The sequence below is a fragment of the Archocentrus centrarchus genome, chromosome 3 (genome assembly GCF_007364275.1).
Source record: "Archocentrus centrarchus isolate MPI-CPG fArcCen1 chromosome 3, fArcCen1, whole genome shotgun sequence".
NCBI lineage: Eukaryota > Metazoa > Chordata > Actinopteri > Cichliformes > Cichlidae > Archocentrus > Archocentrus centrarchus.
The window spans coordinates 7,591,751-7,606,242 of record NC_044348.1 but is presented as its reverse complement, the minus strand read 5'-3'; the positions used below and the strand labels follow the sequence as shown (position 1 = coordinate 7,606,242).

Genomic DNA, 14,492 nt, shown 5'->3' with positions numbered 1-14,492 from the left:
TTTTACGTCACGAGGCCACAAAAATATCTTCAGAGGAAGTTGACATAAGATGAAAAAAAAAAAAATGTTCATGTCTCTCATTGATAACAGTTTCAAAACATTTATTTATTCAATTTCTACTTCATCAAATTCCCAAAACACAAAGTCTGTAGCTCGTCAAAGGTAGCTGAACTCATTTAGTGCTGAGAAATCTTTATTACCAACAGGAAACAGCATACATTAAAATACTGTGTACAGGCTTTCATACACATTTGGAGTTTTTTTTCACAACTTAAGCAATTGTGCGTTGCACATGGAAGGATTTGCCAATTAGGAACACGGGAAACAAAAATAAGTGTCAGTGATTTCCTTGTATCAGCACAAAACAACACACTCTGAACACCGGCTGAGTGCTGGAGGTCTTCTTGATATTGACGCATTCTCAAAGCCTGTGCTGTGCATCTTGTCTCAAAGGATAAACTTGAAGAAGCACAGTAGCATAACTTTATGGATGTATTCAAACATGCCATTTTGTCTTGTCTCTTAATTTTACAGGCCATCATGTGAGCTTGCTAACGATGGCTTGGTTCAAGGAGTTCAGCTGATTTGTCCATTTGTCTAAAGCTGTGTAACGAGCTCCTCCTCTTTTCTGGTAGTCCAGTTCTAGTAGTTGGTTCACCTGGTCAATGCGTCCATGGATTGTGCTGTGATTAAAAACACAACAAAAACATGAGCAACAGCGTGTTTACAAGAAAAATAGCTCACATCTGGACATAAAAAAAACAAAAAAAACAAGACAGTTTAGTGAAGCTTTAAAAAGCTAAGCATTGAGGGCGCCAGATTAGCTCACGGTGTGAGTAGGTGACCATACACTTCAGTTTAGGGCTGTAAGTCAGCTGCCCAGGTTTGAGTCCAACCTGTGGCCCTTTGCTGCACGTCTTCCCCCACTCTGTCTTCCTACTTTCCTGTCTACTCTTCATTGTCATACTATCAAAATAAGTTGAGCATTGAAATGCAATGAAAAACCACCTGTCTGTACTGTAAATGGCTTATATACTTAGCAGGCTGCAAATTACAAAAATAAAATAATGGAAAAATAGAGAAACAGAAGCAAATTCAAAGATCTCAGTTTATCTCAAATTTTACAACCAAATTTAGGAGAAAAAACTCAACTTGCTTTTCTTCTAATGTTTTTGTTTTCAAATGAATAGCACGCCCTTTCAGACGTCAGAGTATGACAGAAACAAGTAAAAACAAGCTGTAAGAATCTCATCACTACGCAAGTCTGTCAATTCAAATCCAGATGTAACTGAACCCATCTATTCATACATGCCTGAGCTCCCTCATGGGCTAAAGGATGCAAAATATGAGGAAGAACATCTATCTACAGGAAGAGAGCTCTTGTTGTTGTTCAACTTCTCAGCACATACATGAGAAACTTACTTATCCAAGATGCACTGGACCAGCAAACTCTCCACATCGCACACATCAATGTTCAACTCCTGAAACACAAAGGAAGAAGACCCTTCGTCACGTTGTTATTTATTGATGCTGATTTCATCAAAATAAATTTATGTTAATGCTTAATCTGTAATTCATAAACCCCCAAAGTAAAGAGATAGGACTGGGAAAGAACACCAAATTTCCCTGCCAGTCAGAAGTGTATGGCTTCCAACATATCAACTCCTTTCATCTGTGTTGGAATGACAGCTGCACTGCATTCCAAGGCAATGATGCTAACTCATGGTAGTGGAGCGTTTTGCACACCTGAATCGCATGTACACCGCTTTTCCTAGTGTGTATACACTGTGTTCAGTCTCAGTCTCTAAGGCTGCTGGATTGATGCCAAAAACTTGTGTATGTCCACTCCCCTCCACCCCCCCAGAAACTAACTTATAAGTAGAATCATCGACTTTTTTCTTCCTGCTCTTGGTGGAGATGGACACATTTTTCTCTTCTCCCCAGCCTTCCCTATCTACCCCTGCTTTTTGCTGCTTAGAGCGTCCCTTTACACATCCCCGAACTGGAAATTAAATTATGGATCTGGTCAGCTGGTCTCTCAACACTATTGATGGCCAAATTCTCATCATGAGGAGATTGGGAGAAGGGGAACCCTCTTTCCTCTGGTCCGACTACACACCCGGCTTGCTATGTTATGGATTCCCGTGGGGATGGAAGATAACATTCCTGGCTGCACTGTGTGGACGTGGCATATATATTGATACCAGGATTTTTCCCGAATTGGACCTGGGGATATCTGGTTTCTGGGCAGCTGTTCAGACACTAGTAAGGCTGCCTATGAGGGATGCAGAACCAGTATGAACTCAATCAGACTCAGCAGAGCTGAATCGAAGTGGATTACATCTGGAGGAGTGTTGGAGTGTCTGTTCTGTGTGGCGGAGTAGAACCAAATTCGGATTATTGGACATCTGAGAGGTAACCAGAAAACTGTAAGGTCTGTCAGCAAATAGTTATGATGGCCTGAACCAAAACAATTGCAGTATTTGGAATTTGGCTCCCAGACGGCCTTGGATGGCTGTCTATCTAAATCGTCTCCTGGAGATGTTATGTAAACAGATGCTCTTCACCCCTGCCCCGTGTTGTGACCTGTATGAACTGGCATCCTGGCAACCAAGGCTGACTATACCATCTTATCATGAACATTATCATGAACTGCTGGTCTGGAAGCTGTGTGGCCATCACAGTATCCTGCTCGTCTCCGCTGGCAGCCCCTCCCCTACCCACCCTAGTGCTCTACAGGCTTTAAATGTGCTACTGCTTTGCTGAGGTGGTTTTTTTTGGAACCTCGTAAGGTTTTAATAATGAACACAGTACGAGATGATTTTTTTGAACCTACCTATCCTACTGTATCTCTTTCTGTTTTCCTGCTAAAGGTAGCGCCGGTAAAATGGCTGCATGACCTCAGACACCTGTCCCCCCTGTTTGTTTATGTTGTTTGTATTTCTCTTGGATGGGTGTTCTGGAATGCAAATTTCATTATATGTTTACATATAATGACAATAAAGTCTTCTTATCTTCTTCCTGACATCAATAAATTAGTAGGAATATCCAGCCCTAGTTTGAAGTTCTCCCTATACAATTAAACTGCTTGTCCTGCAAAGCCAGATAAAATCTTTCAACGTGAGATTCTGCTTTGATACCTTCACCTAGAAAGTGTAACATCATCTTTGTTTCAATATTTACCCTTTTTTTCTTGTATACAAGTAAATGGCTTTCAGTAGCGCCCATTCAAAGTGTAAATAATTTCAAATAAACCTCACAAAGATGACAGATGAAGTAAATGTATATGACAATTTTATCACTCGCAGTCTTACCTTTGATATGAAAGGGATGTGTATTCTTGTGTACGGTTTGATGAGTTTAATAAGTACTTGAGTTCTAATGTTGCGCAGGAGCTCTGAAACACAACATCACATAATTAGATACACTTTTCAAACTTATTCGCCACGCATATGGACTGAAGTCACGTTCACCACTCACCCTCTATGTGCTCTCTAATGAAGGGGTCATCCATTATGTTACTGTGATTTGTTTTCAGGATTTTCTCAAATTCAGTGATGTCATTGTTCTGGTAGGCGCTGAAAGGGAAAACAGTCACTGTTGTTTTACTGTATACATTGTGTCCCCGATGACCCCCGCAAAGACTCTCATCCTGAAGGCTGTCGAACACATGCCAAAATGTTACACTTTTCTGTAAACACTATTCTTATAGCAGTTTTGGGTGTGCATTCTGAGTTTCTTGTTTATATAATAATAGTCTTAAACTTAAGCGTGGGACACTAGCAATCTGAGATGGTGCCTGTTATTTATGCAACCATGCAGGCTAAAGAGTGTAAACAAGGAAGCAGAAGACCAGAAAAGGCTTCAAGAAAACAAAAGATATGTTTGATAATTTATAAAAATACCCAGACTGTTTTGGCAGCTGCTATGAATGATACTACTACCATTAACGGTGTTAATATATCACTGTGTATGCTATTAAAAAACAGTTATAACTAGTACACAAGTGCACAGCCTGAAACAGTAACCCAAACCAATGAATACACTGCATTAAAAAACAAACAAACAAACCAAAAAAAACAACAACAATCACAGTATTGCCTTGAAATAGCAACACTTTCCTCAGACATTTTGTGCTATTAAAATCTAGACTGCAGAGCACAAGGAAGTGCATCATGCCCAGCGTGCTGCCGGCACATGCTGGTGAACCTGAATAGAACGCGGGATTCCTGAAAGGTTATTTTTATAAATCATTGTCTGGGACCGATGACAACTGTAGCCAGTGAAAACTATTTTCGTTTCTTTTAAAGCTTGTTCTGTCCTTACAGTTATGTAATGACTGTTTAGTGATGGAGCTGGAAACAATGTGCAAGTGACAACCACACAAAGATCATAGAGAACTGTGTGGTTGTCGCTTTAAGACATAATAAAAATAATCTGATCCTTAGCAGGTCTTAAATCTACGTAAATACAACCGCAGATGAACTACAAACCATTACATATTACAATACCTCATCATTTATTTAACAAAAACAAAATCAAAATGCAGAAGAAATGGATGAGTTTGCTGGTTTGGAGCATTCAGGTGTGTTAACACAATGCCAGGTAATGATCAAACAATTGCTGCTGCCCATCAATCTAGGAAGGGTTATAAGGTCATTTCCAAACAATCTGAAGCCCATCATTCTACAGTGAGAAAGATTATTCACAAGTGGAAAAAAATTCAAGACAGCTGTCAGTCTTCCCAAGTGTTAATGTCCCAGCAAATTCACCCAAAGGTCAGACTGTACACTGCTCAGAGAAATTGCAAAAAATACCAAAGAGCTGGGGCGCCTGGGTGGCTTAGTGGTGAAGCCGGCGACCACGTACACATGCCGCGGTGCGGGCGGTGCAGGTTCACGTCCCGGCCTGTCGCCAATTTGCCGTGTGTCTTCCCCTGTATCTTTCCCCCATTTCCTGTCTCTCTCCACTGTCACAAAATAAAAAAAAGCCGCTGTGGCCAAAAAGTCAAAAAAAAAAAAAAAAAAAAAAAAAATTACCAAAGAGCTACATCTCAGATTCTACTGGCCTCAGTATGTTATGTTCTTGTTTAAGTGTTATAAAGAAAGGCACTGAACTGTGGCAGCTGCTACATTTTCATCATACTCCGTGTTTGATGACAATAAAAGCTTTCTATTCTATTCAATGTTAAAGTTCATGACAGTACAATTAGAAAAAGACTGAACAAGTATGGCTTGTTTGGGAGGGTTGCAGGAGAAAGCCTCTTTTCTCCAAAAAGAGCATGGCAGCACAACTTAGGTTTGCAAAATTAAAATCTGAGCAAACCACAATACTTGTGGAACACTGTCATTTGGACCAGGGTGGAGATGTTTGGCCATAACACACAGCAATGCATTTGGACCACAAACACTTTCATACCAGCTGTCAAGCACGGTGGTGGAGGGATGATGATTTGGGTATGCTTTGCAGCTACAGGGCCTGGACACACCTTGTAGTCATTGAGTCAACCATAAATTCCTACAACAGAAAAGAATCGGGGTGTTGCAATGACCTAAAGTCCAGACGTCAATCAAGCTGAAATGCTGTTGCAGGACCTTAAGAGCACTGTGCACAAACAAATGCCCGCAAACCTCAATGAACTGAAGCAGCGTCATAAAAAAAGAGTTAGCCGAAACTCAATGATGTGAGAGATAAAGAGACACAGAAAAAGATTATTTCAAGTTATTCCTGTTAGAAGTAGTTCTACAAGCTATCATATCACACTTTTTTCCACACACTGCTTCTGCACTTTGGCTTAGATTTTGTGAAATATATAATGATATGTTGTAACATGTCATGTTTCATAGTTCATCTGAGGTTGTATTTATCTCATTTCAAGACCTGCTAAGGAATAGATTATTTTTGATTACATCCTAATATGCAAAACCTTAGAATTCAAAGTGGGTGTATTTTTTTACCATGACAATATTTACTCAAATGATGTGAGGAAAACATTTGGGTACATTTCCATTTACTGTCACTTACAAATTGATTAAGCTGTTGGGTTCAACAGCAGTTACATTATTTGGGATGTGTAACCACTTGTGCTCTTAAGTACATCTGTGATGCAAGTATCTCACAGTAAGTCAGTGAATAAAATGTTCTTACATTCTTGTGTGGAGGCATGCTTACCTTACTAAGTTTGTCATTGCTAGGATCTCAGGGTCATTTTTGTATGGTTTGGCCTTTAAAACAAACAAACAAAAAAATACTTATTAGAAGTTATAGCTGTTGAACATATTTGGTGCTTAAGCATAAAACACACTGGACCTTATTCACTAACTAATGCGAACGTTTCACACACAAATATGTAACTCATCAGTATTTTCATACATGAATTTGTTCACACAAATTCATGTATGCTTCATATTTCTGCACTCAAATTAGTGAATGAGGTCCACCGAGTAAATTATATTGACTGGATATTTTTGAAACACTCCCCAAAAAACAAAACATTCAAAAAAAGCACAAACTTATAAAACAACCAGTTCCCACCTCTTGAGAATCAAAGGGGTTAATTCCTGACTTCATCAGCATATTTGCTAAGACCAGGTACTTCAGGCATGTCGTCCTTCGTGGACTTCCAGACTCGTCGTAGTTTTTAAAGGCCTCAAAGAAGTCTGTGTGAGCTTTCTCAAACTCACCCTCTCTCAGATGCATCTTCCCACCACACTCTGGCCAGGACCAAACAAGCACAGGTTATGCAGCAAAAAGCTTTGACAATACATATCATACATTAAGCTATGTAATTGTTCAATGAGCTACACCTTCATACCTCTGATAACTCCCATTATGAGCGGGTGAGGAATGGCAGATTTAATATGAAGCGACTGCTCATACAAGGCTTTCAATTTCTTGTTGTTTTTCTGTGCTGTGTACATTTGGATCTCCAGAGCATAGATCTCCAACAGCTGTGTGCCTTTCTTTAGGTCATCCTCTCCATCATCTGTCTGTAGTTGACAGGGGAAAAAAAAGAAACAACAACTATTTGTTAGATAATTACTGCTGTCAAATATACATATTCCTTTAACACGCCAGAAGCTTCATGATCACAAAAGTGGTGACAAAAGACGTATTTGAAACTGATGCTCTTTACTGATTATCTCGGGCTTAAACTAACTGAGCAACCATATCATATTTAATTAGATCTGCAAGACTCTGCAAAAATAAAAATTAACAGGATGCCTTACCTGACAGGACTGGTGTAGTTGTCTAAGGATCTTTTGCAGTTTCCCATATTCTTCTCTCTCCAAGTACAACTTCCCCAACTGCATTAAAAAAATTTATTTTGAGCATCTATTTTACTAGAGAATTATTTAAGACTATCTGAAATCGGCAAAGAGCATTTATATACCTTTGTGTTAGTTTTAAACCACAGTCTGTCATTTTTTGCATCTTTCAAAGCTTCCAATGTGGTTTCATAGAATTCCTGTAGCAAGTCCATCTGTGACAGAAAACGTGCACTTTAGAAAGGCACAGATTTAAAAGCACTGAACACTGCAAGTCACAAACACATATCCATGTCTAACTGTCTATCCACACCTGTTTGGAGGTAGAGATGTAGTCCAGGATGGAGTTGATGGACTTCTCTGAGTAGTTCCTGGTGACAGCACTTCTGATGTATGTGAGAAGCTGCTTGTACCTGTTCATCATCTCTGGAAAGTTGGTCTACAGGGTTGAGAAACAGAAAACCGCTCCTCAATCATTTGTATCTTGTGGAGTAAGTGTAAAAAGAAAAGAGATTAAAAGTGTTACAAACCATACCAGCTTAAAGTTGATTTTGATCATTTGTTTAAGTGCTTTGAACCCCCATTCGCCTTTCTCTCCTTCTAGTTCCAGTACCTGAATACAGCAAAGTCAACAGACAACAGTAAACTGCTTTTTAAGTAACTCGGATACACACAGAGAGCTGCAGATAAAATATTATTTTTATGGAGTATGACTCCACCTTCTGGAAACTGCTGAGAGCTGCTTTGGGATCATCCTCCTTCAAGGCTTTGGAGTTATAGTACTGGTTCTCCAAGTCCACATTTGGCTCTGAATTGCTGTCCTCTGAGTATTCCTAAGTTTAAGCATACAAGCATGTAAAACATCTGATCGTAAAAGCCACTCCAAACATGTAAAACGCATCTTCACCACAAACTCTTAGCTAGTTAACGCAAAGCTAAGCATGCCAGCCTCTCAAAATATTAACCATGAGCTAATGTTAGCCATTCTCAGGGCTTGCTAGCTAGCCCGCTGACTTGATTTTCGTGACTGTAATTCAAATTCAGTGACAACTGAATCCACATTAAGCTACGAGTTTAATGTGTATTACTATTAATATGAGTCAGCAACATTTCAGCTAAACACAACTATCGATAACCAGCTAGGAAGCTAACCTTATTCATTCGCTGTCAGCTTGGTGCTAGCCAGCAGGCTAACTACAAAGCTAACATTAGCTAGCATGTGCTGTCAGCGCTGAGCGGACAAACGAATGGAATATTCACACAAGAAGAGTCATTTTATTTTTAAATACCAGGTCGTAATCTTCTTCATCATCGCACATAAAATCATCCTCCATGTCAGACATCTTGCTGGTGCTCCTTGTTGTTATTCAGAGACAGACTACAGCAGCCCGGCCTGCGCTGTGTCGTGCAGCAGTGAGGTGATGAGTCGGGGCGGTTAGGCGCAGGGTGGACTTCCGTCTATAGATGGCGCTGTTGGATCACGCCTGATGCACGAGGTTTTACCCGCTGCCAGTCCTCTGGATGTCACGACATGACGTGACTGAGGAGCAATTTTATAACAATGTATTTGACTTGTGCTAGATTTACTGTCAGAGACAGAGACATGCATTCGCTCAAGTACTGCACGTTAATGGAGCTGTTTTGTTTTCAAAGGCAAATGCTTTACTTTGTACTCACCTACATTAATTTAACCCACAGAGATAATTCAGATAATACAGCACAAAATAATCAGTTAAGAACATCAGAATAATTGTTGTAGATCAGACGACAGAATAAATTAAATTTACCTCAAATGAATTTATGTATGAGTGGTACTAATAAATGCATGGGACCAGAGTCAGTTCCTGCGTAATAAGAACTAGTGATGAAGGAAGTCTTATAAACCAAATCAAATTTTACTATGGAAAGTAAAAGTACTTCTTACTTTGCATTGTTCTTTATTGCTGCTAACTGACTTGGAGATTATTTGAATTATATTAAACAGCTGAGCATTTCAATGTTAAAATGCACTTTATTAATTTCCACTAGTAAATATCCCCTGAACTCCAGCTGTGCGTGTTAGATTTCAGTCAGCCCTGTGAATCAGGGTCACGGCAACTGGATTTCGTGACTCCTCAACACTCTTGGCTCCCACACAGAGAACCCGTTGGCAGCATCTCTTCCCTCTTTAGCCTCACTGCCTCACTCCAGGGGTCACTCCACATTGAACCATGTGAAAGATTTTTATTTCTGAAGTGATTTTGTTCCTGTTCCCAACATTTACGCAATCATCTTGTGTGTCATCAACTTATGTGTCATAAGTTTATTTAAAAAAAAAAAAAAAAGACCTGATGAGTGTGGGTGAAAACTAAAGTTGATCATCCTGAACAGTCAGTTTGGCCATAATATTTACAATGTCCAGACATGAATCACTAACACCAATACCAGAGGAAAGAAAGTTAAATTCAGAGTGACTTTAAATTTAAAAGTATTAAAAATGTCCAAACTAATACTCCATGTGCACATGTGCGTACTAATGTGCCATAGATGTGCACTATTCCCAGTCACATTGTCAATCATACATGACAGTTATTTTATTTTTTATATAAGGAAATTCTGTGGCTGTCTACGGATTTTACATAGAAACCAAAATATTCTAATTGGTATGTACGTGCACATACCAATTAGAATAGTAGTGAAGCAGTAGTGAAGCAATACAGTCTGAGCACACCTCTTTATTGCATGCATGAAATGCATCACTCCAGCATCATGTGTCAGTGTCTGTCAACATTTCATTAATTGTACCAGGTTAGCATCAACACAAACATTTCACAAATAAGCTGCACAAATCAACAATTCCCGAACAGTTGTGGGTCTGAGACAAAAAGATACGCCCTGATCTGTCATCACATAACACACACCACTTGCTCAAATTAGATGGCATTAGACATCTTCACATGTCTGAAATACACTGTTACGGCCACAGACTGAGTAATCTCATAAAAGGGTGACAGTCTCTGAAGAATGCACGACCCCGCTGTGGTGAGGAGATGTTATAGCAGGAAAGGGCAGATCCTCCTAGCCTGAGTTCATCCTACTACATCGCTGGCTCCAGTGTAGTGCCAAAGACTTTATTTATCTGACTGACTCAGGCGGATGGTGTAATAAACACAAGTTCATCATGATGTTTAACCTTTCCATGCAAATCTGTTAACCTTATTCAGCGATCCAAAAGTGTGGTATTAGGCCTTATAAACACCCACAAGCATCCCTTCTTCTTTCCAATAAGTCTTTAGGATTAATTGTTGATTCCCTTGGCATCAATGTATACACTAGGGTTTATAAGCCATTTAATTTTTGGTTGCCAAAAACTGTTTTATGCTGAGCCTAATAACCTTGGCTGAGTTAATTTAACTACATGACAGTTCAGTAAACATTAGAAAAGTCTTTAATATATCTCCATCATGGCATGTGACAGCAAAAGCATATGTATCACTCTCTCTCCCAGCATGCTACCTCTTTATATACTTTTGCCTGAAGGTGTTTGGGCACTTTAAGGCAAAAGTATATAAAGGTGCCTTTAAGCCCTTGATGTCCTGATGCCATCTCTCTTGTAGATCATTACTCATACTAACATAAAAAAGAGTACACCCCAACTGTATGCAGTTCCTAACCTTGTACAGCCTACCCTTAGGCGATCAAAGCTGCTCTCATTTCTAAACTTGAGCAAGATGCGTGACTAGCCGGTTTGTTTTTCACTTTTTTTTTTTTTTTTTTGTAGCTGCTTTCATTTTTTACAAGGTATGTAGAAGCGTGTCTCAATTTTATGCAACAGCTTCCATCATGTGGGGGTGTTTTATTTAAAATGAAATCCAACATGCAAAGGGCTGTAATCTTCACTGCAGCCAAGTCCACATGCACTCCTTCTGCATCACATGCTAACATATCATGGTATGCATGTGCGTGGCTTATATGGGATGGGTGGGTTTGAGAGTGTTGGGCTTTCTGGGGAGTTTTATAAATTTATAGAAGTTTCCAAAATCCTATCCACTAAACACTTTCATTCTGTTTTAGGCAGGGTCCTGACACAACACAGTATTTAAGATATCAAAAAATAAAGGGACCTTGATGTTCCCTTTATTTTTTGATATCCTGAACTCTGCCTGAACTCACCCAACCATGGGTGAGTTCAGGCAGAAATGAGCCTGATGGGACTGAGATCATCTGTGTATCAAAGTTTGGCTTTATCACTGTTGCTATTGGCCTTAATTTGCTTTTTGATTCAATAAATAGAATAAAGATGTAATTCTATTATTTGTGTGCAATAAATGTGTCAGACTATCTCTTGGCCATGTGCAGTTCACATCCAGCTCTTGTTTAAACATAATGGATTAGTCACCTCTGTCTAATCTGGCATCAAAAATTACTTGATATGTCATTGTGAACATATGTAAAGATGATGTTACTACTACTAGGACTGAAAGGTATGGGAGATGGTTAGGGCAGCTGAAAGAAAAAATGTTTTTGCTCATGAGTTTTTCAGAATTCTGTGAATTTCAGAATTCTGACTTTTTTCATTGTTCTGAGAAAAAAATTATTCTGATATTAGAGTCAGAATTATGAGAAAAAGCTCAAATTCTAAGTTTGAGATGAAATTCTGAATTCTGAAAAAAAATCAAAACTCTGAGAAAAAAAGACTGAATTCTGAAAAAAAAAGTCATGACCCCAAAATATCTTTTTTTTTTTTTTTCCATGGGCCTGATCCTCTTCTGTAAAAAGAGAAGTTGCTAAGAGTTTACTGTTTATTTTTCATAAATGCAAACACACACAGAGTCCAGCCAGCTAAAGATTTCCCTGCAGCACAGATCGAGCATGGGAATATCCCACCCATGTTCACTGATGTGACTTCCCCTGACAATGGGATGGCAGGCGAACAGCTCAAAGTTGCCCTGTTTTTATTATTCTGGTTTGCGAGAGAAAACAAAAACAGATGTGACTCAAAAGCCAGTCCAGCTTTTCGGTCAGATCCAGGATGCTGAATGCAGGATGGAACTACCCATCTTCCCACTGTCCTCTTCTTTCTCCTCCTCAGCCCATGTTACTTCATGTCCTCTCCCTCTCTTCTGTCACACTCATCCCTGTAGAAATTTAGAGAATCAAACCAGAAGGCTGTGTATATTTAGACATATTTCAGATGCCAGCCTGAAGTCATGGAATTGGTGGTTTCCAACTTCACATTCATCCAAAGCTACAAGACCACATTCAGTAGAAGAGGCATGACCTTTTAGATGCTTTCATTAACATGTAATAGTGTTAAACCCTTAGGCAGACCAGATACCGGTTTATACAGACAGTTAACAACAGTTAACTTACCTTCTGATATCACGGTGCTGACCTGCCAGAGTATGCAGATTTATGCACTCAGCTGTTAGCCAAGCACAGAGGAATCACAGCTGCTAAAGTGTTTTTAAAAGTGTCAAAAATTGAGTGGCAAAATCTCTGCTTGGATAGAACTTCTGCCCTTGAAAGGCTTGCACATGTCTTGAACTTCCACATGCTGTAATTATAGGAAAATCATACCTATTTCTGAAAGTTTTCAGCATGTCTACTTTTCGTGTATTATTATCTTCTCTTAACGTAGAGATTGAACTTCCTGTTTTTGCCATCTCCTTCTTGTTTCATTAAAGAAACTACACTAACTGTTCTTTGTTGTTCTTTTGTTTTAGTTAAAACGTCTCTTACAGTGTTTATATTGTTGTCTGTACTAAAGAGTCTAGTCATGATTCTTTCCCAGTGGATTGAGCCTGCCAATGAAATGCTTTGTGATGTCAGTTTGAATGCAGCTCTGATTGTGCTCGCCTGTTTGTAATTCAGCATGTGTCGTATTTCAGTTAATTGTTTCAAATTATGGGATGAATGCTCTAAATAAAAAAAAATAGACATTAATAATAAATTGATTATAACCGGTGTCTCTCATCATGCAGCTGAATATCTGTAATGTTTGAATTATTTAAAAATTTACAACTAATTGCTTGTATGAGAAGTACCAGCTAATGTGTAAAAGTGTACTAGAGCTACACTTGCTTTGCACCATTTAGTTTCTTGAATAATTTTGTGCACAAATCTGTATATTGCAAAACTTTCTGAGCTGAAAAATGGTTCTTAAACGTACAAAGAATTAAAATCACAAACATGTAGTTGAAACAGAGCTGCAGCTTACAGCTGTTTGCAGTAACACAGATATATGGTGATCCAATGTAAGCCTTGTGCATGCCACAGAGCCCACTGCAGCCCCGCATGTCTGTCCCGTTGTCACTCCAGCAGGCTCTTATGTTTGCTAGGAAAGTCTATTAGCATCTCCTGGATTAGATAAAAGCCCACACATCCACCCATTAGGATCAACTTTGTTTACTTCTCTACTGAGTCGTTCAGATTGTGAGCTGAGACTGGTGGTCTACTTCTGGGGAGGCAGTGAGATTTTCCACAATCACTCACAAATAGTAACTTTCCATTGCATGGAACAGGGTCCTAATCTTATCAGTGTTTGAATGTCCTCAGGATTAAATGGCAACAAATTACAGTTCTGCAAAAGGCATTTATGGAAGAGGAAATGGCATTGATCACAGACCGGATTGATGAGCATTCATAGGTTCCAGCTGAATTTCTGTTTGGACAGTCAGTATCCATGTTTGTGTACAGCTTACTGCCTGTTAGTGCTCACTTGTTAGTTGGTACATTGTTGTTTTGATGTAAATTGTGTCGGCCCTGTTACACAACCTCCCCAGAGATGGATGATCCACTGTGATCTTCCATTTCCCAGACTTGATGATATCATTGCTCGTGCAAGATAAGAACCAGCAGCAGAGGTGACACACATGGCTGTCAACACTTGAGCTGCTGCAGTGAATCAAGCAAATGTTTACTCAGAAATAATACCAGTCATCGCGGACTACTGTTAATGAAGGCATTTAACAGCAAGCGAATCCACATCAAACCCTCGTTTGTGTTCCCCTGTGCTTCTGTACAGGCACTGTGTGTATAAACTACCACAGATGATGGTGTGGTTCACAATATCTAGACAATCCAATAAGGTGGAAAATGAGAAGGACAGATAGTAGTTCAGCATTCAGCACTTTTCTTCTACTGTGGTGTGAGTCAGGCAATGCTGACCATACAGCTGAAGAGCAGAGAAAAAGCAGGAAGTTGGAGCAAGGCTGGAGCTGAAATGTGTACTGAGGGTGAGGG

The 14,492-nt window shown here is 39.4% G+C and overlaps 1 protein-coding gene across 1 annotated transcript; it reads right to left on the bottom strand.

Moving 5' to 3' along the window:
- Positions 1-171: 171 nt before the first annotated feature.
- On the bottom strand, positions 172-8,727 carry cops2 (COP9 signalosome subunit 2). Its single transcript, XM_030726296.1, has 13 exons — positions 8,558-8,727; positions 7,988-8,101; positions 7,804-7,881; positions 7,582-7,707; positions 7,394-7,483; positions 7,230-7,307; positions 6,815-6,989; positions 6,535-6,713; positions 6,172-6,224; positions 3,481-3,578; positions 3,315-3,397; positions 1,423-1,481; positions 172-683 (listed from the first exon to the last, which is right to left on the bottom strand). The coding sequence occupies exons 1-13, from the start codon at positions 8,609-8,611 to the stop codon at positions 539-541; spliced, it is 1,332 nt and encodes a 443-aa protein (XP_030582156.1). The 5' UTR covers positions 8,612-8,727; the 3' UTR covers positions 172-538.
- Between the last annotated feature and the right edge of the window lie 5,765 nt (positions 8,728-14,492).